The sequence below is a fragment of the Vidua chalybeata genome, chromosome 3 (genome assembly GCF_026979565.1).
Source record: "Vidua chalybeata isolate OUT-0048 chromosome 3, bVidCha1 merged haplotype, whole genome shotgun sequence".
Taxonomy (NCBI): domain Eukaryota; kingdom Metazoa; phylum Chordata; class Aves; order Passeriformes; family Viduidae; genus Vidua; species Vidua chalybeata.
In genome coordinates this window covers 49,527,086-49,553,837 of record NC_071532.1, presented here as the reverse complement: position 1 = coordinate 49,553,837, position 26,752 = coordinate 49,527,086, and the positions used below count along the sequence as shown (strand labels likewise).

The 26,752-nt window shown below is 37.0% G+C and overlaps 1 protein-coding gene across 1 annotated transcript in view; it reads left to right on the top strand.

The window, feature by feature from the left end:
* Positions 1–26,446, top strand: part of MAP3K5 (mitogen-activated protein kinase kinase kinase 5) — a 99,110-nt gene extending 72,664 nt beyond the window's left edge. The window contains exons 15-30 of the mRNA XM_053936977.1: positions 885–1,018; positions 4,936–5,063; positions 6,010–6,146; positions 6,767–6,872; positions 7,844–8,001; positions 8,477–8,654; positions 9,472–9,492; positions 10,587–10,764; positions 10,850–11,018; positions 13,869–14,054; positions 17,514–17,619; positions 19,893–20,133; positions 22,877–22,989; positions 23,898–24,010; positions 24,881–24,957; positions 25,630–26,446. Coding sequence (XP_053792952.1) covers positions 885–1,018; positions 4,936–5,063; positions 6,010–6,146; positions 6,767–6,872; positions 7,844–8,001; positions 8,477–8,654; positions 9,472–9,492; positions 10,587–10,764; positions 10,850–11,018; positions 13,869–14,054; positions 17,514–17,619; positions 19,893–20,133; positions 22,877–22,989; positions 23,898–24,010; positions 24,881–24,957; positions 25,630–25,690 — 2,106 coding nt within the window. The 3' untranslated portion in view covers positions 25,691–26,446. The remainder of the gene's footprint in view (positions 1–884; positions 1,019–4,935; positions 5,064–6,009; positions 6,147–6,766; positions 6,873–7,843; positions 8,002–8,476; positions 8,655–9,471; positions 9,493–10,586; positions 10,765–10,849; positions 11,019–13,868; positions 14,055–17,513; positions 17,620–19,892; positions 20,134–22,876; positions 22,990–23,897; positions 24,011–24,880; positions 24,958–25,629) is intronic.
* The last annotated feature ends 306 nt before the right edge of the window (positions 26,447–26,752 follow it).

Genomic DNA, 26,752 nt, shown 5'->3' with positions numbered 1-26,752 from the left:
TTTTGCAGGAAAAATAGCAATGTGCTAATGGTCTCTTTAATCTGTTGAATAAAAATGTAATTTCATAATGACAACAAAAAAATTGAATTAAGAGGCATGACAACCATGAGAATAATTCATTGTTGAAGCAAACTACTAAAAGAAGTTGTGGATTCTTTCTTTTATTAAAAAGATAGCTGTCTTTATATGGAAGAAAATAAAAAATAATTTAACTAGGCCTAAGCTACTGGGCTTAGCACAGGAGTGAGCTTGTGAAATTCTGTGTCTATGTTACACAAGAGGACACATCGGTAATCTCTCTAACAAATGTTTTTGGGCTGGCCTTAGAGTCTTTGAAATTCAAACTCAGCTGAAACCACGCTCAATGCACTGCAGTGCTGACTAACCTCCATTGGCACAGTCTGCTGGCAGACCTGGCAGTGTCAGAACTGAGGCTGTGCTGGTTTTGGAAGCCGTGGGGAGGTCAGGAGAGCCCCTGGGAGGAATGAAGCGTGTCCTGCCTTGCTCCCGGCGCCCGAACAGGAGCCGGGCTCTCCATCTGGCGCAGAGTGAGTGCCCTCTGTCGTCGGCTCTGGTTGTACAGCTCCTGCTCGCAGAGCTGCGGGAGCTGCTCTCTGAGACACGAGGTGGAACTGCACTGACTGGGTACAGCCCAGCTCAGCTTAACGCCCTTCCCTGAAAAGACTACCTCAGGAGCCACTGGGGAAACATCGGTGTGTCTGCACAGTATCCCAGTCGTCATCTTAGAGTGTTTTTTTTTTTTCATCCTCTGTGTTCTGCAGAAAGCTACTAGCATCTTAGATGCCTTAGTTATGATCACAGGGTCAGACAGAATTAATGTTACCCTTCTGTTCCATTTCATGTCGTTGTTGTTTGCTCTGCAGTATGATTATGAGTATGATGAGAATGGTGAGCGAGTCATTCTGGGAAAAGGAACGTATGGCATTGTGTATGCAGGACGAGATCTGAGCAACCAAGTCAGAATTGCTATTAAAGAAATCCCAGAGAGAGACAGCAGGTATAGTAACTCTGGCTAATTCCAAATTTTGGGCATTACATGATTTCATCATTAATGTGTTCAATTAATTTGCTGATCAAGGAGTGCCTCTTCTCCAAAGCTGCCAATAAATTAGCCTGTCTGTGGTATTTAGTGGTGTTCCCTATCTTTGTAATTAGATGTTTCCAAGTTGTGGAGTAGATTGTGATCACAGTTGAGAATTTTCATGTTTGCTGAGTTTGGTACTAGTGTTTTTTCTTTTAAACCAAACAAAACCAAACAAAAAAATCTGCTGAAGTGCAGAATATTACTTCATACACCTGATGATGAGCCCTATCTACTTAGACATATTCAGGCATGTTCTTATAGAAGACCGATTGAAATTCATTATTTGTGCAGTCCTTTAAAATTCTGGGCCTGAATTGTTGATAAAGACGTTTTTCTATCTTGTTTTTGCACCATTTCTTTTGAAGCCTCATAACATTAAAATAAATCATATGGAATAATCTCTTTGTAAATTTTTTTTAATGTTGAGTGTCTCTAGGAATGTGTAACCCTCTCTCCTGTATAAAGGTTTACATGTAAGAACCAGGCACTTAATGTCCTTAGTATTTGTGTATCTGAAGTCTTCCAGTCTTCATAGTCTTATGCTATTTTGTATACACAGATTTTCACAAATATTGTGATAAAAGTGATATGAAATCTAAAGAGTTTTCAAGTGAAATTGACTGTATTAAACTGTCAAGCTTAGCTCAGTTTCTTTTTCATGGGTCTGTTGTGTGGGCTTTCCTTTGGTTATTCTGTTGTGACTTGTTTTTTTCCTTTGATGTTTAAAAATTAACACTTCTTAATCTTTTGGAACACATTTATAGATTGGCAAGTCAAATGGAAATATGGTCTAATAATTTTTCCAATCTCATAATCTTTTAAAGATACTACAACTCAGATTATGGAGAGAGGAATCCTTCCATCCTCTATATTGTTATTCCAAATGGAACTTCAATATATGTTGCGATTTCCCAGAAAGAATGCCCTTATTACATAAAACAATCTGTTGACTCAAAATAGTTGCAAGTTTTGTGTATGTTAGAAGAAATTTGCTTGTAACAACTGGGATTAATAGAAAGATAGCCTAAATACAGCAGAAACTACTTCAAAGGAAAAAAATCCAGATTTTTCTTCTCCAATACACATTTTAAAAGAATTTTCAACAGAAAAGATTCAGGTTCAGTGTGCAAAGCATACCACAAAAAGAGATTTTTACGAAGCTGTTAGTCTTTCATCTATATGTTTAGAGACTTACAGAAAGAATTTCAAGTATTATTCTTTTAATAGCAAAGTAAGAAAAATTTCTTAATTTATTTCTGGTTAATTGTAACCTGGTCTTTTCACACTTTGAAAGAAGTCTATAGCAATAAAACAATCTCTGAAGTTAATTTGTATTATTTTATAAGTAAGAATTACCACCTTTTGAATTTGTGAAAAATATTTAAGTTCTGAGTCAGGAAGGGCTGGAAATTAAAATATTTCTATGCAAAAAGCAGTGAGTCTTCAATTTTACTATATGTTGAATAAAAGCTATTGAATAATTTACTTATCAGGAAATGTTTGACTACAGAGACACATTCTCCATTCCAACAAAGAGGAAATCAGTAAGAAAATCCAGGTTAGCTGCTTGAAGGAACAAGCATCTCCTGGAAAACTCAGACACAAAAAAGAAGCCTACAAAGGGTGGAAGCAAGGACACGTAGCCTGGGAGGAATACAGAGAAACTGGATATTGTCTGAGCAGCCAGGGAGCAGGTTAGGAAAGCTAAAGTACCTAACAGAACTAAATCTGGCCAGGGCTGTCAATGGCATAATGAAAACCTTCTGTAAGTGCATGGTGATAAAAGGAAGGCTAGGGAAAATGTGGACCTTCTTCAGGAAGAAACAGGAGGCCTGGTTATCCAGGACATTAGAAGGCTGAGTCTTCAACAATTGCTCCAGCCATACCACCCAAGTCACAGGAGGCAAAGGCAGGGATTGGGAGAATCAAAAACCACCCATTGTAGAAAATCAGGTTTGAGGCCATCTGAGGAACCTGAATATGCACAAGTCCATGCAGCCTGAAGACTTGCATCCATGGGTTCCCACTGACTGGAAAAGGGAAATAAACCCCTCATTTTTAAAAAGGTAATAAGAAAGACCCAGGGAACTTAATAAAGGTTTCACGTCTAGGCTGATTGTGATCATGGAATAGGTCCTTTTAAAAACTCCTAAGGCACATGGAAAAATAATGAGGTGATTGGTGACAATAGACATGGTAACACTAAGGGCAAATCACACCTAACAAATTTGGAGGCCTTCTGTGACAGGGTTACAGCAGTGGCAGATAAGGGAAGCCTTGGATAAAGCCTTGGGCAACTTGGTCTAGTGGAAGATATCCTTGCTCATGTCAGGAGGGTTGGAGCTTTAAAGTCTCTGCCTAACTCCAACCTTTCTATGATGATGATTAAGAATTTTTGTTCATACAATTTAAAGTCTTCTAGTGATTAAGTTCCAAAACAAAAAATACTTAATCCTAGGGAAAAATTTTCTTATGGCTTTACTTTATTTGCAAAATTATTTTGTTGCTCAAGTCTCAGCTGTGCTGTTTAAAAGTGCAGGAAGACAAATTATAATGGTCTTGCTGCTGCTGCTCAGAATTAGTATCTCATTAGCAGAACTCAGGAATACAATCTTTGATTTTGCATTTCTGTGTGACTAACAATGCTGTCAGAATCCTTATAATAATTTAGAGAGGTAAGACATAACTCAAATTAGTTTTTAGTAAACAGACTCAGAGTTGCATAATCATACTTTTTATTAACCAAATAATTATTTTCTGCAACAGTTGTTCTCCAATGGGATTTTCAGATGATCACTTTTTTTTTTCTTTTCCCTACACTTTTTTAAGAGATCAATCTCCACTAGTAGCTTGATGCTCTTTGAGGGAGTGGTGATAGCTACCTGTGCTAAAAGGCAGTGGAAGTCACAGGTACTTTTCCCATAAAAACCTCAATTGCAAATGCTGCAACTACTTTTCACATTTGGACTGACAGAAGGAGGTCAGTGTCCTTCATCTATTTCAGCTACCCTGAAAGTGTTGCCACAGATGTTAGTGCTTTAGAGAATATAGTTACTAGACTGTCAGCATATTGTCTACATTTTGCCAGAAATACACAGAAAATACACAAAATCTGGCAGCTGACCCACCTCCACGGGAAGTGTTAGGGCAGACTTAAGTTAGGAAGAGTGTCAGAGTGGATCTTATACATCAGCTCAGCACATGAGAGCTCAGCACTAGAGCTGCTGAGCTCTAGTGGTGTTCAACACTGGAGACACATCCTGACTCCAGAAACCTTCTTGCCAAAAAGGCTTTTGGAAAGCATATCTCTAAAAAATACTTTGACTTGGACTAAATTGAATTTGGTGAAATTGCTTTGATCTGTTCCCCTAAATATCTCTCCATTAATGATTTTTGTTTTCTTACTCTGATACCCCATCTAGCCTTCAGCAAAAGCTTCTACTTTAAAATTTAAATGGTGATTCATTTTCATTATTGAAGTGTTTTTATTTATATACTAGCTTTATAGTTTACTAGTTCACTTTGGCACCAATATGAATCCAACCACTTTCACAACTGTTTATTCTCTTGCAGTTAGAGTGGAGTTTATTTTTCAGAAAATATTTTTTTTTTGCCACGCTCTATGTACGTAACATTTGTAACATTTTGTGTGCATGAATACACAATATGATATCTATTTTGTATATGTTATTTGTATTTACATATGATTACATAATATTTTAGTATGTGCTGGTCACAGCTAGTGTTGTTAAACTCATTTAACAAATACTCATTTTCAATGTAAGCTTTCTTCACTGAGATGAAGAATAAACTGCTTCTTTGCTTTCCAGGTACTCCCAACCTCTGCATGAAGAAATAGCTTTGCATAAGCATCTCAAACATAAGAACATTGTCCAGTATTTAGGTTCTCTTAGTGAGAATGGCTTCATCAAAATATTCATGGAACAGGTGCCAGGTGGTAAGTTTTGGGGGAAGACTGGTTTGGTGGTTGATAGGTTTGTTTGTTTTTTTAGCATTTTAAAAGTTTTAAAACATATCATAGGGCCATGAGACATATTTCATACAGGTGTAATATTCTACAGCATCTCTTTCTGAAATCAATAGAGAAAACTGTGTGTTCAAACTACTTGAGTAGTTAGATATGGTGTGCTACTGATACATCTCAGATCATTGCTATAGCAGGTGAGCTCCTTTTACCTACAGACCAGTGATGGACTGACCTTGGCTGGATCCCAGGTGCCCACCAAAGCTACTCTGTCGCTCTGCTCCTCAGCTGGATAGGGGAGAGAAAATGCAACACAAAGCTCATGGGTCGTGATAAGGACAGGGAAAGATCACTCATCAGTTACCTTCACAGGCAAAATAGACTTGACTTGGGGAGACTCATTTAATTCACTGTCAACCCAATCAGAGTAGGGTAATGAGAAATAAAGCCAAATCTTAGGAACATGTTCCCACTACCCCTCCCTTCTTTCTGGGCTTAGATTCACATAGGATTTTCTCTCCCTTCTCCTACCTGTGGTGCAGGGGGATGGGGAAAGTGGTCAGTTCATTGAAATTGTCACTCCTTCCTCCTCAAGGGGAGGACTCCTCACTTCCTTACCCTGCTCCAGCACGGATGGGGTCCCTTCCAAGAGAGACAGTCCTCCATGACCTTGTCCAATGGGAGTCCTTCCCATGGGCTTCAGTTCTTTGCAAACTGCCCAGGAGATACTGAGACTCTATCTTTAATTGCACAGGCCAGTGGTGATGCAAGAAAGCATTTGACTGGAAAGGACTTTGGTTATAGATGAGTCTCCTACACTTGGGTTGGGATTGATGCTTGTTGTTACTCTTTTCCTTTGGGAGAGAAAGCAGAATTTAATTGGATTTTTATTCTCACTTTTTGCTCTCCAAAATTACAGGCAGTCTTTCTGCTCTTCTACGATCAAAATGGGGGCCATTAAAAAATAATGAGCAGACAATTGGCTTCTACACGAAGCAGATTCTTGAAGGATTAAAATACCTCCACGATAATCAAATAGTGCATCGAGACATAAAGGTAAGGATTTGCAGAGAATTAAGCCTGATAGTATTATTTAACTGCATAGCCATTTATTTGTTCTGTAATTTAATTTTTTTTTGAAAGCTCTCTGCTATTCTGAACCATGGGTTAGGTAGGTGAACCATTGTTGATTTCAATTTGCACCAACAAATTTTTTTTTTTTTTTTTTTTTATTTATTTTTATTTTAGGAAAATTCACATATAGCAACCTAATATGTGATAAAGTAGATACTTCTTTTTCTGTTTTCAAAGACATGACTGAACTTCCATAAAATCTGATCTAAGTGGAGAAGATTATGGATGGTATAATTAGCAAGTTCTTTTCCAAGGAGATTGCAGATGAAAAAGTGCTTGGCTTGTTTTTTTTTTAAAAGCCTTTTTTCCTCTTTTGGTATTCTTTAACTGAACTCCTTCTTGTAAGAGGGGAAATTCACTTCGAGATGAAGATTTTGTTAATGGATTGCATAAGGCAGGAACAGTATTGATTTCTCTTTCATCTCCTCTCTTAAGAAGTCACTTACTTAGTAAAGAGTGCATTGTAGAAACAGGTTCTGCAAAAAGTCTTAGATGAAGGGTCTTCAGAGAAAAATAATTGCTCTGCATGTTCTTTTCCTCAGGGTGATAACGTGCTTATCAACACATACAGTGGAGTGTTAAAGATTTCGGACTTTGGAACTTCAAAGAGACTTGCAGGAATCAATCCCTGTACTGAAACCTTCACTGGTATGTTCCCAGAGGAGATTTTTCTTATCCTTACTCGAACTGTGTATGTAGGGTCAGAATCCACAGATGCTGAACTTTCATTGACTTCAAATCAGTATAAAAGGTTACTGGAAGAATAACTTTCAGATATATAATCTTAAGCTATGTGCTGTACTTGTACGCACTGTTCAAAGAAAGTGCTGTTTTGGATGTTCCACTTGTGACATCAAAGTCCTCTACAACAAAAGAGCTGTGTCTCCCCTGTGCTTTGTTTGAATCTGTCTCTTTTGTGTGTGTGGCTTTTTCATCTTGCTGATATTTTTCTTTCATGATTGGCTTCGACATCCTGACTTCATCTCCAGAATCATGTATCTACAGAACCTGTCATTTAGTTTCTCCTTCTGTTTGATAATTTGATTTGGGTGTTAAATCGTGCAGTGGCACTGCATTAAATAGTTATGTAAAATGAGAAGTGACTGTTACTTTAATTCCATCCTTTGCTCTTCCATTGCTTCTGTAAAAGGAACAGAATGCAGGATGATGTGTCAGATTGATTCCCTTACTTCAGAAGAAAATGTTCATCTCACCTACTCTTTTAGGTTAAGATTTCAGGTTTCTCTTCCTTTTCCTCCTGGGTACAATTCAGAGTGCTTTCCCATATTTTAATCTTAAGATATAAAAAAAAAAAAAAAATGAAAGCTGTCTCAGATCCTAAGCTCATAGAAACATTTAGTAGTTGTCACTGACATTGAAAAGTGATCTCCAGATCAGTAGATGATACCAAATGCTTTTATCACAAGTATATCTTGAGTAGTATTTTGAGTTTTATAGAAAATGCACATGGAAATGTTTGAATTTTGAATAATAAAAGTGGATTTTTTAACTCTTCTGATATTGCTCACTCTTCAGTCATTTTGTTCGTCTTGTCTTTTAGCTATATATTTGCAGCATTATTACGCCTAAGTAAACAAAAAAGAGTATGTTTTAAACAGGTACCCTCCAGTATATGGCACCAGAGATCATAGACAAAGGGCCACGTGGCTATGGGAAGGCTGCAGACATCTGGTCTTTGGGATGCACAATCATTGAGATGGCCACAGGGAAACCCCCATTTTATGAACTGGGGGAACCACAAGCAGCCATGTTTAAGGTCAGACATCTTCTTTGTACAGCTCAGAGTCGTAATTCAAAACATAGGAAATCTAATGACTGTTTTGGAGAATTAGAGGTTGCAAGAAAGGGAGATAAAGGAAGTGCTTGGATTCTGAGGATGTTAAGAACAATAATCTGATTCAGCTGTGTATTTTTGAATAGATTAGTAGAGAGATAGCAGCTATTCAGCAGCCTAGGTGTTTAAGAAAAAAAACAATACCAAACTGAGAAAAAGAAACAGTTTTCTACTTTGTGAACAGCCTCTACTTGAAGCTGTGGGGGTTTTTAAATATAATTGTTTATTCAGTTTGTAACAGTTTGGGTTTTTTTCTCTGAATTAATAAACTAGTTGTATAAAGTTAATATTAAAACCTAAGAATGATATACCACTTCTACTATCTAAACAGTTTTTTGATGTTTTTTAATGTTTGGGGGAAGAACAGTTCAGGCCATTGTTTCTCTATTTTTCTCAGGTGGGGATGTTTAAAATACACCCAGAAATTCCTGAATCAATGTCTGCAGAAGCCAAGGCCTTCATACTGCGTTGCTTTGAACCAGATCCTGATAAACGAGCTTTTGCTCATGAACTACTGATAGACGAATTCTTGAAGGTTTCAAGCAAGAAAAGAAAGTCTCCTTCAAAGCTCTCAGGTAAGCACTGCTAAATTCAATCTGGAAGTTTCCTCTTGCCCATGGTACTGTTTCCTGGAACTGCTGATTTAGTCTTTAAGATGAACACAGCGGATCTCCATCCCATGTGAATGCTCAGTTGTGGCCTTCTCTATCAGCAGCTTAATGCCGTTGTAGCAGAATTCTGTTATCATGTTGTCACAGAAGTCAATTTATATAAAAATTTCTAGTATTTTTAACAGTCTGTGATTTTGTGCAGCTTTTATGGTTGTTGGATTTTTGTTTCATTTTTTCCCTCTTTTTTAATTTGCATACGTTTTCATTGCAAGAATATTTATGGAGAGTATATTTTGTGTATGGTTATAACATACTATTAAATCTCAGTGGAGGTTTCTACATAAGCAAAATTAATCTTTGTCCCATAGCAAATGTGCATACACTGCATTATTTTTATTTAATGAAATTTCATTTCAGGAAATGTTCATTTCCTGTAGTGTTCTAAATTATGGAAAGTAGCAAAGAAGTTTTGAGAGCAGTAATAACATATTCTATTGTGTATGGATATATACTTAGGAAAATATCTTCTGTATATTTTTAGCATGATACTTAAAGAAAGAAAAACATCAGGTAAAGGAGATGATAGTCGATGATCACTTTTAATGTGGTTTCCACCCCCTCAGAATAAAATTAAATTTCAATAAATTACACTTTAGGAGACTGCAGCCAGGAGAATTGAGATAGTCCATAAAAATGGAAGTTACCCTTTAGACTGTGCTTATTTTCTCAGTTAATTTCAGCACATTTAACTTTCTTTTTTTTATTTCCTTTTTTCACACAGTCCTTTCAGCTAACACAAATGGTGAGTTTTAACCTACTTCTCTGTCAAAAACATAACTGTGTAGATAATGTAGTTATCATTAGCTTGTTATAATGTGTCAACACTAAAAAGATGGAAAGAGAAGTGGTCACAATTGTGAAAATAAGTGACCCTTCACTGTTAGGAACATGTAATTCATTGTGCATATCTGAAATATTGTTTTTAATCCTACCAGACTATGGCTTAATTGTCCAGGCAGGTGGGTGATACAGGCTTGTAGGGGTGTGCTGTTGTTTATGAGGACATTTGGTGGAAACCAATGGCTGTTTTATAGTAGCCACAGAGCCAAGGTTTGTGGAGAATGACAACACAGATCTAGTCTCATAAAAATTAGACTAAATTCTATAACTGACAAACCAGAATGCATTTGAGACCCCTTGTCAGACCAGAATACAGGATACTCATCTCTTCCTGGAAATGAACTGGGAGAATGTGGGAGGGAACTGAACACACACATAGTTACCCTCATGCTGAATTGGTATCAAAGTACATTTTGAAATGTGCACATGTGAAACAGATATGAGTAGTTTCCTGCAGTGGTAATGTGTGCTCTGGATTTAAAACTAAAAGTTCTGACTTAACTGCATGTCTATTATTATTAGTAAACGATTATGAATTAATTAACCTCGTACAAAGTAATCTGATGAAGAAATGTATCTTATATATGTTATAGTATATATACTTACAAATAGTATATATATATAAATATATATTTATATGCACCCATAAAATTAATATCTGAGAAGGTGCTTGGACAACTTACCCTATAGAAACATTTTCATTCTGCTGGAAGTCATGATAGGAGATGCACGCTCACTTCAGTGTTGAAGTTCTGTGAGTGAACTTAGAAGAAGCCCAGCATTTCCATCTTTCAGGAATAAAAACATACCTGAAAGATAGCTCTATTCCAGATGAAAAAGCTTTAGGAGTTTTTTTGACAATTTTTCTCTAATATTTTGTGTTGGTGTGTGGGAAGGCTGGAGTTTTTCTGTCTCCTCTGAAAAAAAAAAAATCTTCACTTCAAAACTCTTATGGTATTATTAACTTCTAATTTCTGAATATTCCTATACAAATAGAGTATCTTCGGAGCATATCCTTACCTGTCCCTGTTCTGGTGGAAGATACAAGTAGCAGCAGTGAATATGGTTCTGTCTCACCTGATACAGAATTAAAAATTGATCCATTCTCTTTCAAAACAAGAGCCAAATCCTGTGGAGAAAAAGACGGGAAGGGAATCCGGTCCCTTTTTCTGAGGTAAAGAGCTACCTGACATTAGATTATTAATGCGTGCATTCGGATGGTTTTTGTAATGTTTCTTCTCACTGTGTCTTTCATTCAGCATCCCAGATGAACATTTTGAGGATCACAGTGCACCTCCTTCACCTGAAGAGAAAGATTCTGGGTTTTTCATGCTGAAGAAGGACAGTGAAAGGAGAGCCACCCTCCACAGAATATTAACTGAGGACCAAGAGCAGGTAGTGAGGAACCTGATGGAAGCTTTGACTCAGGTAATTTCAGAGGGCAGCAAGAATTTTATGGAATTCTAAGACTTCTTTGCACTTACCTGGAGCTCTTGAAATTAAACATAGTAAAGCAATTAGAAATTAAGTTTGATTAAACTAGATAAGCTTTCACAGTTACTGTTTTATTTGGGCTATTAAAAACAGGCTTTGAAATTGTTCAAGATGCATTACATATGCCTTTTCTGTTTGTAATTACTATGAATATAACTGGTATTACTACTGGCAAGACAACAGAAAAACATGTTTTCATGATACTCTATTTTGCCAGTGCTTTTCAAATTTGAGTAACTGAGTCAGGCCTAGTCATATAAGGTAGATTATATCCAGGAGTGGATTATCTTGACCCCCTTTTAAAGCTCTGTTTTCTGACTGACTGGTTTGACAGAGGGAGGTTTAGGTCATTTGGCCTGCTCTGGCCTTATGTTAGGCTATTGTGTAGAAAAAATGGGGCTGATGGATGCACCATTGCCTTCTAGCCAACAGCTATAACAGGGGAAAGAGGGGGCTAGGGAGAAAACAAATTGCAGCTATTCTTCAGTGCAGTCAGGAGCACCTATGGAGGGAAGATGTAGTAATTGTGAGAGCTACAGCAAACAACAAAATAATTGCAGAATGACCTTTTGGCACTCTTTTGTGGGGATGATTCATTATGATGGTGTATCAGTTCAGAACCACACTGAAGAAATACCAGATCATGACCACACTGCTAAGTGTTGCAACACTGTAATCGGATGACCGGATATTGTGTTCTTGTTTGCGTGTGTGTTAGTAGTTAATTGATTCACTTCATTCTCAAGGCAAAGTATTACTGGTCTAAAACATTTGTATAAAGCATGACAACTCATCTTCTAAAGACACTAGTGTTTAGAAGGATGCAAACCAATATGATTATTATGCATGTACTACAGTTATTGTAATTGGAAATGGGTGCCATGCAAATGAAAACAGCTTCTAACTGTTGGGAGGGGGGAGAGAGTAACCCACAGTTATCCCGGTAACTACAGAAAATGTTAAAAGATAAGGCAGTGAGAAAAACATTTGTGATCTGTGCTTTGCGAGAGTGTTGCTCTAACAGACACAGTTTTTGCATGTGTATGTAAGTAATAATCAGTGATCGTGAGAGGCTGAAACTCAATCACAAATCCCAGAGAGTGTGCTCAGTGTTTCATGCCTTTCTCAGCTTGGGGTGGTGGAACAGCCTGAGAGAGAAGCAGAGACACAGAATTTTAAAGCCAAAGAGTTCAAAGCTCATGTTCATGTGACTGGCTACTCTTCGAAGGGATGCTGAGCTCTGACTCCCAGACTATTTTCTCCCTTGAGAAATGCAAGAAATTACTAATAGAACAAGCCTGGCTTGCTTGTTAGGCCTCGTCAGGGTTTAGGATTTCATAGAGTTTTTCTCTTCACAAACACTTTCCACAAGAAAGGTTTCAGCAAAGTCATTGGGTTTGAGGGCTAGGGGAGGAGAATGCCCCTCACAAAATGGGTCACTATTTCTAATTAGCAAGTCATACTGCTCCTCCTGTCCCCATAGTGCCTAGTGCCTTGGTGGACTTGGATCTTCTAGTCCAGGGCTACAGTGTGCATTTACCTATCTGCCCTAATAGCTTTTTAATTATTTACCTAAAAGGAAGAATGGCTACTGCAGAACAGTGAGAGATCCACTCCTGCATAGAAAATCATCAGCTGAATTCTTCAAAGCAGATCAAGATCAGAGGCTAGGATTTTTGGTCTCAGGTGGATGTTTTAGCCAGTGGTATCTTTGACTGCTCTAGAACTTTAGCTTTTTTTAAAGTTTCTTTTTCAATAAAATCATTGTTGTTTCATCCTGATCAGAATTAATTGACTATAGTTAAAAGCTCAGTGTTACTGGCAAACAAGAGTTCTTGGTGTCTGGCCAGCCCATAACATTCATGGCATAAAACCGGGAACTGCAGTAGAACCAAACACCATATGTCCTTCTTTTACAGAAACCAATGTTAGATATCCTTAGTCTATATAAATATTTACTTTAATTCCTTCAGAATAAGCATCTAATACTTCATGTTGAACTACAACTCTGGCTTAATTTAAGATCTGGCTTTGAAATTCGCATTTAGTTGGCATAACTACTTACAAGAGCAAATACAGAGCTTTGCTTCCTAGTTACTCTAGGCTGATTATTCTGATGAATGCTTTTGAGCTTTCGCTCCTTTGGTAGCTCATGCAAAAACACAAAAGCTTTTAAAAATAGGCAAATGAATATTTATACTAGAAAGTTGAGATCTTTGTAGACTCACTTTAAGAACAGCTAAGTGTAGAAGTTCTGTATTAAGGGAAATTAGGAAATTACATAAGAAACAACCAGTCCCTTTGTGAGCCTCCTGCATAACTTTGACTAATCTCTTCTTATAAATGCTGCTGTAGGACTTTGCACATTGTTTCTGAGAGGCACCCAGAAATTAGAAGCACTGCAAAGTATGTGTGTGTTTGCAATTATGAGTAATCTGTAGTATCCAGTGCACAGTACTTTTATTCATATCTTTATTCATTGCTACAAAGACACATACACACTACAGTGTGCACACATTCTTCAGCATCTGGTGGAAAATGAAGTCAACTACTTGTTCAATGAGTACCTACCTGAGTCACCAGAGAGCTCAGCCCCAGAGCTCTATGCTGCTGCAGTTATGCTGCCACCAGCCCCTGACCTGCAGCTGCACCTTTCCCTTAACCATAGCAGCAGAGTTTCTGAAAACCCATATTGCCAACTGACATTATTGACTGAAGTCCTTCTGGATGTATGTTTCAAAAGATGACTATCAATACTATTTCTTTTCCTCTCTCTTCTGCCAGGGAGCTGAAGAACCCAAGCTAAAATGGGAACATATCACAACACTTGTTTCTAGCCTCAGAGAGTTTGTACGGTCCACTGATCGCAAAATCATCGCAACCACACTTTCAAAATTGAAGCTGGAGTTGGACTTCGACAGCCATGGTATCAGTCAAGTGCAGCTTGTGCTGTTTGGTTTTCAAGATGCTGTAAGTTGTCATTTTTACTAAGAAATTTGTGCACCTAAACTGAAAATAACTAAACAAATCCGGACCAAAGAGAACTTGTTTCACTTCTACCCAGAGCTGCTGAAACAATAATATTTGAGGGCTTTGAAACTGTAGTGGCAAAATCTGAACCCACATCAGTGACTTGGTTTGGTTGCCTTGAGATCCTTTGGCAGGACACAGACCCTGAACACTACTGAGATCTTGCTGATTAAAGATATAGAAAGTTCAGAATAATTGTGTGAATATTGTGTCATAATAGTAAGGCAGGAAAGCCTTTTTTTAAAATCTCATTTTGGAAAGTTTTCTGGGTACTAAGACTAACAATGAATGTCAGGTTTATCCTACACAAATGCAGATCTCTTCAACTTCTCTTACAAGCATTGCCCTCCATAGTAGTCTGTCTACCTTGTAATACTGTATTGAATTCTTATTTTAGTATTTTTGATTAGCAGCAGATTTCTGCCAAACTAGAAATTTTTATTTCCAAATATAATAAGCAGAATAGGGCGGAATTAAAATTGTTACTTTTCTACCAATAATATATGCAAGATTTATCATCTCCTACATTGAGCAACCAAACTGCTTGGGTAGTCTTTAAATAGCTAGTTTACAAACAGCAAATATTTTCCTAAGGAATATATTTAAGTGTTGGTTTACAAGCAGTTAGGCTTAATGATTAAGATGAATAATGAACATGGGAGGGTGCAGCTGTGCTGAGTATCACTTGTCCGGACTGAAGTCATGTAGTAAAAATGAAATGACAATTCAGGTAGGTATTTGAGGTGGATGATTCTTTTAGAATTCAAACCTGGGGCACTCAGACAAGTAGAAGAGCTGTCAGGAAGGATGGCATAGCATGTAAACTGTTGCATAGACTACACTAACAAGAAATAGATGCTTTTATAAAAAAAAGTGTTAAAAGAGATGTTTCTACAAATCAAAAGTTTTCTCTTTGATTCTTTTGAATATGCTTTCAGCTCTCTATTAACCTCATATTGATATTCTTTTGATACTGGAAGAGAAAAAACAAGCATATAAGGTCAAGAAAACAGTGGAGGGGGTAATAGTACAAATATTTGTATTGGTGTTCTGATAGAGATGTTGCTGGGCATCAGTTGTTTGGTAGTAATTGCCTGGGTTGTAGTCTTATCAGTAAAAAATTCATTTTCTGTTAACTTCATAATTACAAGTTGCTGTTTTTTAACTGATGTCTCTTTCATTACTATCTATTATTTAAGTAAACCCACTGAAAGGTAAAACCTTGCTTTATATGTGTGTGATCTTAATTCTTTTGGCCATACAATAGATTTCTATAGTACTACATGGAAATCCAGGACAGTATCAAGACCTCAGATGCTGCAGAGACTGAGGTACTGCTAAAAGTGAGGGAAAGTAGTTCCCTTGCTCTTGGTACTTAATAAGGTGATCTTAGGTTACAGTGTTTAATAATCACAACATCCTTATCAGACCAACCAAGAAAAAGTAATTTTGTGATGTAATATAAATAACTAAATCACATTACTATGGATGGTTGTGATCTTGACAAAGTTAGATTATGTTTCTTCAGTTCTCAATAAAGCTAGACTTAGTTAAATATGTCACTGTCTTGGTAGCAGTCAGTTTGCGAAAGTGCAAAATGCTCGTACAGGGGAGTTATGCTGCCTCAGAGGGCAGTGGGCAAGTCTTTGGGGCAGCTGCTGTCCAGGTGTCAGGCCCAAGGCAGGCTCCCCTGGCACTGCTGACAGCTCTCCGAATCCAAACACAGTGTCCAAGTGCCATCTCGTGGCCACTGGCAATAGAATTGAGCAGACATAGGTACTGCTGCGCTGGGTTGACCCTGGCTGGCAGGTAGAGGAAAGCCCCTACCCAGTCACTCATTCACTCCGTCCCAACAGGAAGAGGGAGAGAATTGGAAGGACGAAAAGTGAGAAAATTTGTGGGTCAAAATAAAGATTGTCAAATAAGTGAAATGGGGGAAAAAGGCTCATAAGTGTTGCAAAAGCAGTCAGTCACCAACAGTAGACTAGTGCCCAGCCAATCCCTGAGCAACAGCTCCTTTGGAAAAAGTAGCCTCTCATTTATTGCCGAGCATGAGCTTATATGGAAGGGAATATTTCCTAGGTCAGCAGTGCCAGCTGTGCCAGCCATATGCCCCTGCAGCCTTTAGTCCACCCACAGTCCCCTTGCTGCTGGGGCAGTGTAAGAAACAGAGGCAGCCTTGACAGCATGTCAGCTTTGCTCAGCAGGAGCTGAAACAAGTGTGTGTTATCAAGGCTGTTTTAGTCACAGTCTGAAACATAGCACCATGTGGACTGCTGTGAAAGAAATTAACTCCATCCCAACCAAAGCCAGTGCAGGTATCTGTATAAATTACTGCATTACTGAATACTCTCCATTTTTAGCAGTGAAAATAGTAGGAATAATAACTTTTACATACCTTCTGAAGGCATCATTTGTGTAACTTCAGTCATTTTTTAGAGAAAGGTTATCACAATATGAGGAAATTGAACTAATCCCTTTTATAGGAAGAGTGAAGTATCTTTTTGCCACTTTTTTCATAATCAGTAGTTGCTCTTTTTTTTTTTATAATGCTGTAACCTGATAATTTTGTAAATACAGTTATATTTGTTGCTTCCTGCAACTGTTTAAGTTCTGCTCTTGCTTTGTTGCTTTGGATTGCTTCTGTGCCTGGAAAACAGCACTGAATCTTGTGCTATTGCTGCTTACTGTTGGCTAGGCATTTCTGTGTCATTTGGGAGCTGGAAAACAGTTCCATGAGGTAGAGAAGTTTGTGCAAGTGACATGGAGCATCCATAGAGGCATCTGAGAACATGGCTAAAAGTAGTTTGTAAGCAGGCCTGTAGGCAATTAGGAGCAGCCCAGTGTAGAAAACCATCAGATTGTACAAAGTAAGAAGTAGAAGGAAAGAGAAAATGGTACAGCACGCAAATGAAGTTCCCTAATTGTTTAAACTAACATTAATTAACTAGTTTCAGAATTAAGTAGGAGCAGCATTACATTAGTTCTTTGATATCTCCTACAATTGTACTTTATAAAATAGACAGGTAGTGCTCAGAGCAAGCAGTAAAAGTGATGCCAAAAAAAGTAACAAGATTAATTAGCTTCAGCTACAAGCCTTTCATACCATAGTCCTTGTTATTTGCCTTGCTTGCATTCTTTTTAAGTTTCTCTCCACAGACATGAAGGTTAAGTATCACAGCCATCAACAGTAACCTAACTCAGGAACCAGTACTTAATGAAAAATACAACACATTGCATGACTTAAAATAAAATGGATAAAGTTGATAACGTTGCTATCAAGAAATAATTGTAATAAACTGCTCAGATACATCTAGAAGTTTAAACACTTTATATGACATATATTCTCATTTTAAGTTGTGGGGTATGTAATATCTGAACTGAATTTTCTCTCAATAGGTCAATAAAGTTCTCCGAAATCATAATATTAAGCCACATTGGATGTTTGCACTGGACAGCATAATCAGAAAAGCTGTGCAGACTGCTATTACAATTCTGGTCCCAGGTGAGTCATTCTTAATACTCAGCAAATGTTTATCAGCTGATCTCTTTAAATATGCTTTAGAGTTGTGATTATGATGCTTCACTTAAGATTTTGAAACCAGCAGTGGCTTTTTTCCTGTTCACTGTCTGTTTTGCAATTCAGAAACTAATCTGTGTATTATTCAAGCTATGTTGGAAAGCACCTTTCCAGAATGTGTAATCTAAATTATTCTGCAACACAGTGAATAGTAGTAGGTTAAGGTGCTCTGGGACCTAATTTTTTGAGGTGCAAAATGTTGCCTATTGCTTATGGTCAGAAGCTATCTTAAAAAACCCCAAAAAGCCAACAAACCCAAAAAACCCGAACAACCCCAAACCCTTGGTTTGAAACTTGCCAAAACTAAACAAACAGGTCCGCAGTGCCTGCAGTTTGTACATTGTATTTTAAATGTGGAATTAGAATGTATGGCTTCACTGAGGGAAGGAGTCTGTTTAGATGAAACTGTAGCCCATTCTGTTACTTCTCTACCTATTTCCAAATTTAGTTTTTCTACTTCTTCTTAACTTCTAATGCTGGAATTAATGGTGATATTTTCAAATATGTAATTTAATGCTTTAAGTTGGAATACTTACATTCCTGTTTCCTGCAGTGGGTTGAGTCTTAAATTATGAATAAAGGAATCTGAAAATTACATTGAAAGTTATAGCTATTCCTGTTCTCCTTATTTTCCATATCCCTAGCACAAATGACAAGATATAGTTTCTGTGTTACTTTCAAGTCACAAAGAAACTCCTCTGTCTTCTGATTAGAATGCTGAACACCTCTTACAGGCATGTACTTCATTGTGTAATAGGAGTAACTGTAGAATTCCTCCTTAGTAGACTGTTCTTCCCCATACAGCCCAGTGTCAGCATTAATTGTAGGTGGTCAAGCTTAAACAAAAGCCTCTGTGCCTCAGTAGTTTTCAGGCATTGATCAGCTGCTGCTCCCTACTTCTGATTATTTTCCCTTGCCTTTGTTTCGCTCTTTTTTCTTTTTTTTTTTTTTTTTTTCTTATGATGTGGAGATTTATCACTGTCCTTAACACTTGTAAAAGTTATGGGATGTTTAAAGAATGGTACAAAGCCAATTTTATGCTGCCTGGTGCTGAACAATGGCAAAGAACTTCTGTATCCCACTAATAAGGACAGAAGTTCGAAGCAAATTCAGAAATCTTTGCCTAGCAGTATTTGGGTAACTGCTATATAATAAATCTGCTTTCCTGAATTTAGGGGAAGCACAGCTCAGTTGACCTTATTATGTTCAGCCTTGAAAAAGGTATCTGGCATTGAAATGAAGAGGTGAAATAGATCAAGGAACAAATGTTTCTTTTGTAAAGAAGAGAAACATACTTGTTAGTTTAGTTCTTCAGCAGAAAGGGCATAAAGCAAGAGGGATTCAAGAAAAAAAATTACATTTTGGTGAGAAGACTAGAGGGAGTTCTTAACAGTAAGGAGCCACAATTGAAGGAAGGAAGAAAGATTTATATGAAATAGTTAGAATTAACAAACAGATGTTGTGAACAATAATAAGTTGTGTAGGAGTGTCAGATCTTGTGTACATATCTCACATACCTGGTAGGCTCTGGTAAGTAGTTTAAACAAGGAACAACAGAAACCAGGGTATATAGCTTTGTGTTCATAGTTTTGTGGATGTGCCTCATTACAAAATAGGCAGTCTTCCCTCTCAAGTAGAAGGGAAGTGTGCTTTTAATTGTTGGGAGAGGGGCCTTTTTGTAATTTCCTCTCTACATTTGGATGCATTTTTTTGTGAACATGGTATTCTTATAAGGATGGAGTGCTAAATATGCCAGAACAGCAACAGCAGGAATACCTGGATAGAAAATAAATAATGGTTATTTATTTAATAAAATGTTTCAAGTCAGACACATAAGAAAATACAAACTACTGAGAATGGAATTAAGCAAAAGAAACTCTGCTGTACATGATACTTCAGCACAATTTGACATTAAATGGTAGCCAAATCTGGAATCATATTCATACAGACGTGTGTTTTTTATAGCTCTTGAACCTTTAATAGGCAGAATAATAATCTGCATAAACAAGGATGCTGTTATGTTTTGAGTGATCTTAAACCCCTAGACAAGATTTGTTGTCCTGTTACAGAAATTTCAGGTCTGTTGTAACCAAAGCTATAGGATGATCTGGAATTAGTCACTTGGGCCTGCTTTTGTTTTAATATTTAACTAATGTTTAACATCTTTGGTGGTTTTTCTTTTGCTTCTATTTTAATAGAATTAAGGCCACATTTTAGCCTTGCATCTGAAAGTGATACGGCCGATCAAGATGATATAGATGTTGAAGATCAAGATGAACAGCCTCAGAATCAAACCATCCAGCAGCCTTGCATTGTCTTGGAAGATGCAGTAGCTACCTCAGGTGTAAGCACACTCAGCTCTACGGTGTCCCATGACTCCCAGGCTGCTCACAGATCACTGAGTGTCCAGCTGGGCAGGCTAAAATTAGAGACAAACAGGTAAGTCTGGACATCAGGAGACAGGGACACTAGCCTGCTTACACTAGTATGCATTGGTTAGCTTTCAAAATATATATAAGCTGCAATACTACTGACAGTGCCAAAATTCCATTGCAGTGTATGTTGTTCCTTTTAATGATGATCCTTGTTTAGCTGTGACTGATCATTTACATAGTTTTATGAATTTTAACAAAACCATAGTGATGCAAGTTAAGGTCAGACTTGATTTTAGGTGCCCTTCCAGGGAAGGTCTGACTTGCTGCCAAACTTCTGCTTTTTCTCTCTTTGGTGTGCTCTGTATGGCTGATAAATGGTGTTATGTTTTGTTTCCATTAAGGCAGAACTTGCTGTTCTTTTCTATAGCTATTCTCAGCAAGTGAACTCAAGCTAACAGCCAGCCACACAGAAACTCCACAAGGAAACTGCTTCAGATTTGTTTTGTGCACAGAAGTCACTGCAAGCAGGATCAGTGCTTACCAGCACCATCACCTTTTTATTAAACAGAGGAAGATGGGGAAAATAGATGTTTTGCTTAAAAGAAGAAATGAGGCAGAAATTTGGATATTGTTTTTTTTTATTTCAGAAATATGTTTTGCACTTTGTGCAAATGAAAACTGGTTCTTTAAGGTTTTGTTGTTCGTTTAAGAAATGTCAGAGAAAAAGTCAAATCCAAATGATCTTCTATATATTTTGTTTGATTTTCATTAAAATATACCAAATAGTCTGATATAGCAAAAAGTAGATATTTTGCTTTTGCAGCATGTAATTTATGACACTGGATTTCCTACTGACCTCAGTAGATTTTGAATGTGGCCTTGATAGAAAGAGAATATGTCTTCAATAAGACAGTTGTTATGCTGGTAGAACATTCTTTGGAACTGCAGTTTCATTTGAAATTAAAATGTTAAATTACACTTTATTTTTACATGTGTCTGAGAAATTTGCCAGAAATAGAGTAATTAATTAGACTGTACTGTATTTAACAAAATATCAGTATTTTAGGGTCCTTATGTAACAATTAATTTTTTTACTTGTGACCACTGAGAAATATTTTGATTGTCTTATTGTTATACCTAAAGAAATACATAAATATTTTAGATTGACTCACTTTACTTCACAAGCTTATGGTGGGGAATAGTCTCCGAAATGATCAGCTTGTAGAGGTACTTTTTTGCTAACACTTTGCTTCTGTAAACTTCTCAAATGCAAAGCCTTTGGCCAAATATTCTCATCCAGTCATTCATGCAGAGATTTTGAATAAATAATACAGAAAAATGTTTAGATATTTATGAAAGCTTTATTGTCATAAGCAGCAAGCAGTTATCAGGAGAAAATAATGGATTATTTTATTGGCCCTGAAGGCCTTTTTCAACCAGAATAGATAGACTAGGAATAAGTTAACTGAAAGGTGACTTGTCTGGATGGAATATCAGTTTGCACTGAGAATAACCAAGATGTGGGGTTGTGTAGATGCACTAGGCAGCTCTGTTCCCATGCAGGATGGACTTGTTAAGGTTTGTTAGCTCAGGTGTGGAAGCACTCAAGTGAAAATATGTTTCTGGTAGGCCTGCATGCAAGCTAAAAGTAGGGCTCGAAGTTTTTACAATGCAATCATGTGGAATTCAGCTTACCCCTGTGCAAAGGCAGGTAAGGGGCTTTTGTGGCACATTTTCTAATGAAATTCCTGTTTTTCAGAAAAAGGTTGCAGTGCTCAACTGGTATGGAATTAAAAAAAAATAATACATGGATAAATAAAAGGAAACATGCTGAAATGGAACAGTTATTACATAGTTCTCAGGCTGACAGAGGTTTCAAGAAAGCAATGAAGATGCTGCAATCCTTTCAAGGCAGAATTTCTGAAGGCTCATGAGTCAGTTATAGGATTATGAGTCTGCTCTCCATGTCCATTTTTACTAAGTTCCTGATAACATATCATTCATAAATCCTGCATTTTACTAAACCACTTTTCTAAAAGAACAAATTGCAGCAGTTTTACATACTAATTTTCCATTATATTCTGACTATTTTCTTTTGATCAGCTTAAATGGTGCTAGCTACTGAATCTCTCCAGGTTTCTCTCTGGGTTTGTGTTATGAAGGAGGTCAAACATGAGTTTCAATTTACTTCTGCTTGACATTCTCAGAAGCAATTACTTAGGGGCGTAGGCAAGTGTTTTGCCTCCTCTTTTCTCACTCTTAATATAGACTAGGAGGGCAGGCACAAAGTGCCTTATATGTGAGGAAGGAATACCCCTTGTGTGGTTGAGAACGTATTTTTCATATTTATGAAATGCAGCCATATGTTTTCACCACATTTTCATCACTGCTGTACCCTTTCCATACCTTTGAAAATGTCTGCTGGAGAGATGTGAACTGGCATTTTTCCTTACAAAGGTTTGGCCCTTAGTTTATGAACCACTTTGATATTTGTTCTCAGTTCCAGTTTTGTTTAAAACAGAGCACAGGCTGTAGAAATTTCACTGAAATTTTCTACCATACCACTTGTTTAGTGTGTGAACATATATGTGGAGGTTGGTGTATTTGGGTCTTCTGTAAGAATGTTTATATCTTTGTTATAGGTCATAATCAATCTATAGTGAAAGAATATACCTTCAGTGAAAGCTGAAGAAGTCTGTCCTTGTCTTTGTCAGGAATGTTTCCAGTTTAGGTAAAGTAAGATCTTTCCTTTCCTGAAAATTTGAAGCTACTGAAGAAATGAGTGCTTTATTCTCATTACTTCACAGGTTATTGGAGGAGTTAGTTCAAAAGGAGAGAGAATTTCAGGTCCTCTTGCATCAAGCTATAGAAGAAAAAGACCAAGAGATCAGGAACCTACAGCTCAGGTCACAGCCAATAGGTAAGTGAGAAGAATTTTTAAAGAAAAGTTTCATACTGGCTACAGATAAAAAGTGCCAGCTAAATGACTGTCCATTTTATTGAGCCAGCCTCAGCAAAGATGCTTTTATGATGCTGCTTCTGGTAGGGTTTGCTCTGAAATAAGAATGTACATTGTGGAAACAAATTACTGGATTTGTTAATCACAGTACAAGGAATGGTATGATTTAAATATTTTTGTTTGTGATTATATGGAAGAGTACAAGGCTCATATCCTACCGAATAAATATTTTTCCTGAAGAGGATAATCTAATATGTTTAGTTATATGTTCCTTGAATTACAGACTGTTTCCAATTGTTACAGTGAAAGTTCAAGAGGTGAGATGCAAATACACCTAATTGGTCAGATGCAAATACAACTTAAATATTACGGAGGAAAGCCGAGTTTGCTGTGTCTGCCCTGAAGAAGGTGGAAGTGCTAATGCAGTTTGATATTTCTGTGTAATTTGCTTCCAAGTGCTGCTTCCCAAAAGCAGCTGATCCTCAGCCTAAGACATTGCCTGTGCAGCAGCTGTATGAGTTACACTGAACAGTGCAGTTAATTGATGCAACAACCTTAGTGTAGAAACAGTGACAGTGAAATTGATGTGCCTTGTACTAGCAAAGTCATTTTCAGAAGAGAGCAGAAAAATTTTGTGTGTGTCAATGTTCACACTACTTTAACTGTACCCTTAACCAAGCAGAGAAATTAATGTATAATTGTCTATAAATTGTAATTAAGTGTGTTCTTTGGGAATTGGCATTTATTTATGGGGATATTGGTATTCTAAGCTTGAAGGAAAAGCTCACTTTGAAAGTGCTTGAGGAGTCAAAAATGACAAGAGGTTGCTTTGGCAACACAAAACCTTGTCTCAAATATGCTTGTTCCAGATATTCCTGGATTGCCTGTCCGTCATCGTCGTTCCACTGGCACAGGGACCGAAGACCCTGATCTCATAAACTGGCTGAGGGTTCATGGAGCTGACGAGGCCACGATAGACAAGGTACCAATGATCCTATTCACTGCCTGGCACAGTTGCAATACTGTTTTGTGACTCAGTTTAAAAAAGAATACCAAACCTTTCTAATTACTTTAGCACATTTTGAGAGATTAATTTGTTTTCAGAGGATAGGAAAAAGCCATGAATGTGAAGGCCTTCATAATTATAAAATACCACTAATAGTTCCTAAATCTGATTGTAAATAAAGCAATAAAATATCCTGGTAAATAGCCATTCTTGGGTTTTCAGTGTCTTTACACACTGCAGCATTCCTGCTGATGATACTCTGCATATAGGATACATGTTCACCCTTAGCTAGCTGTGCTACAGTGAAATATCCTGAAGCAGATCAGTCTGCTCTGCAGCAAGTTATATAACTTTAGAGGTGTTAAAGATTTCAGCTAATTTAGGAATACCTGCATGTAGTTATCACTCCTACAGATCAGACCAAAGGTTCCTCCAAGTTCAATTACATCAAATTTAGATGCCATTCTTGAAAAGGTACATCTCAACTGTTTTGATTTCCTCATGGGTTAAATGTGCTATTACATATGGTTGAATTTGTGTTCAGTGAAGTCTGTAATTCTGTAATACCAGTGGTACCAATAGAAATGCCAGTTGACAAAGATTTTTAGTAGCTGTAAATGCATTACATCTTTCAAATTGTATGCCGATGCAGAGTATACAGCGTAAAAAGTTTCACTGTATTTGTAGAAACCATGTTTTTCTGTTACATGTGCCAGATTTCAGCCCAATTTTAGGTTTTTCTGTAATTTACCCTTCTATTTTTAGGGGCCGATGATTCTAGGAAGATGAGCTTAGCAATTTAAATAATATTTTTAATAAAATGTTTATTTAAATTTCTTTCTGCAGTTCTTGGCTGAAGACTATACCTTAACGGATGTTCTCTGCTATGTTACACGAGATGATCTGAAATGTTTGAGACTGAGGTAATCCTGCACAGTTAAATGAATTGTGCTTTGTAAGAAGAAAAATTAACTAAATCTCTATTTATTGCATTGTGTACAATTCATTTAAAATAACTAATACTTTCCAGTATGTCTTTGTATGCTGATATATTTCTGCCAAACAGCTGATATTGTTTAAACCTTAAAATAAGCTTTTTCTATTGAAGGCAAAATTTTAAGGTTAAGCATTTACCTTACAACTGGAGACACTGGGTATCCCATTAGAACCTTGCTTTTATTTTAAAATGTAGAGCTAAAAGAACTTTCAGTAGTTTATTATCATCATCAAACTTCAGAAACATTACTCATGGACTGTAAGTAATACTACATTTCACCTAATCATGCCAGGTGTATAGGTCACCAGCTTGCATCATGTTGGAAGTCAAATGCAGGTTCTGCAAGTCCTTTGGACCAGAAGTCTGAATTCCAGACAGCAGGCATCTGCCAAGTGGAAAGATTGCCCTGTCTTGTAATCAGAAAAGGACTCTGTTCTCTGTTTGAGTAATGCATGTTGGATTTCACCTTTGATCAGCCTTCCCACTGAGTATCATTGATCAAAACCAGAGCAAGAAAATCAGAAAGCACCTCAGTTGGAAGGCTTTCAGACTAGAGAGGTTCGTTGTACCTGAGTGTCTTTATGATTTTTCTTTACAGAGGAGGAATGCTGTGCACACTCTGGAAGGCGATCACTGACTTTCGAGAGAAACACGCCTGACACTGATATTTTTCTTTGCTTCTCTGCAGAGATGAAAAGATTTCCTTTCAGCCAGAGCAGGTGTGCTGTCAGAAGGACTGTTGCACTTTAATCCAGTATTTGTTTACCAATGTTAAAAACACTGCAGCTTCCTGACTGCTTTTACTCCTATAATCCATAAGGAATCTGTAAACAACTTGCAACATTATTTTACTTTAAATGTTTTTACATGCAAGTTTTTCAAAAATTTTCAGAAAACATACACACAAAAGTTATAAACTTATGAAGTATTGTAGTTAAAGTAAGCAGATGTTAATTTCATGACAAACTGATGTAAGATTTCATGTAACAGTACATCACTGGAACAAAACCAAAATGTGACAACAACTTTTCAATTTCTTTGTAATATATCTTGATATTATCTGTAGTAGAGCTTCATAATTTCAATCATAATTAGATATTTTTCTTTTAGTGTGCAAGACCTAAAGTTAATTGTTTTTACCTACTGCCCTATATAGCTTCATATTGTTTATTTTTGGTAATTTAAGTTCTATGGTGCATTTGTTTTAGAGTTGTTTATGTACTACTGAACTGTACCAGTTGTATACACCTGAACCACGGTAATGTTAGCTTGTTCTAAAGCTATCTCTGACATACACAATTAAAAATAAAAATAACCTAAGACTTACTTTTTCCTATATTTTTGGACTTCTAAAATAATAACAATTGTGTAGAACTGGAAAATATTTGAATAAAAAAAAAGAAAAAAAATTCAAACTGAGTATCAAGGGAACCTTTCTGATGCATCTTAAACTTACTGCAATTTGAGTATGATAACCATAACACTGAATATTTTCTTGGTTTTTCTTTTCAGTCTAATTCCTGTACTAACAAGCCAAGACTAAACAAAATTCTTCTCTGGGTGCTGTTCTTGACTTGAGAAATGGAAAGTCCTGCCTCCATGCACTGAATAGTCATTGTGGCCTGTTGTTTCTTTTTCTACTTTTGTTTATGCAATGATTTTTTTTTCTCACATGTAATGAAAAAGGATGGTGGGAGTTTCCTGTCCATCCACTGTCATTG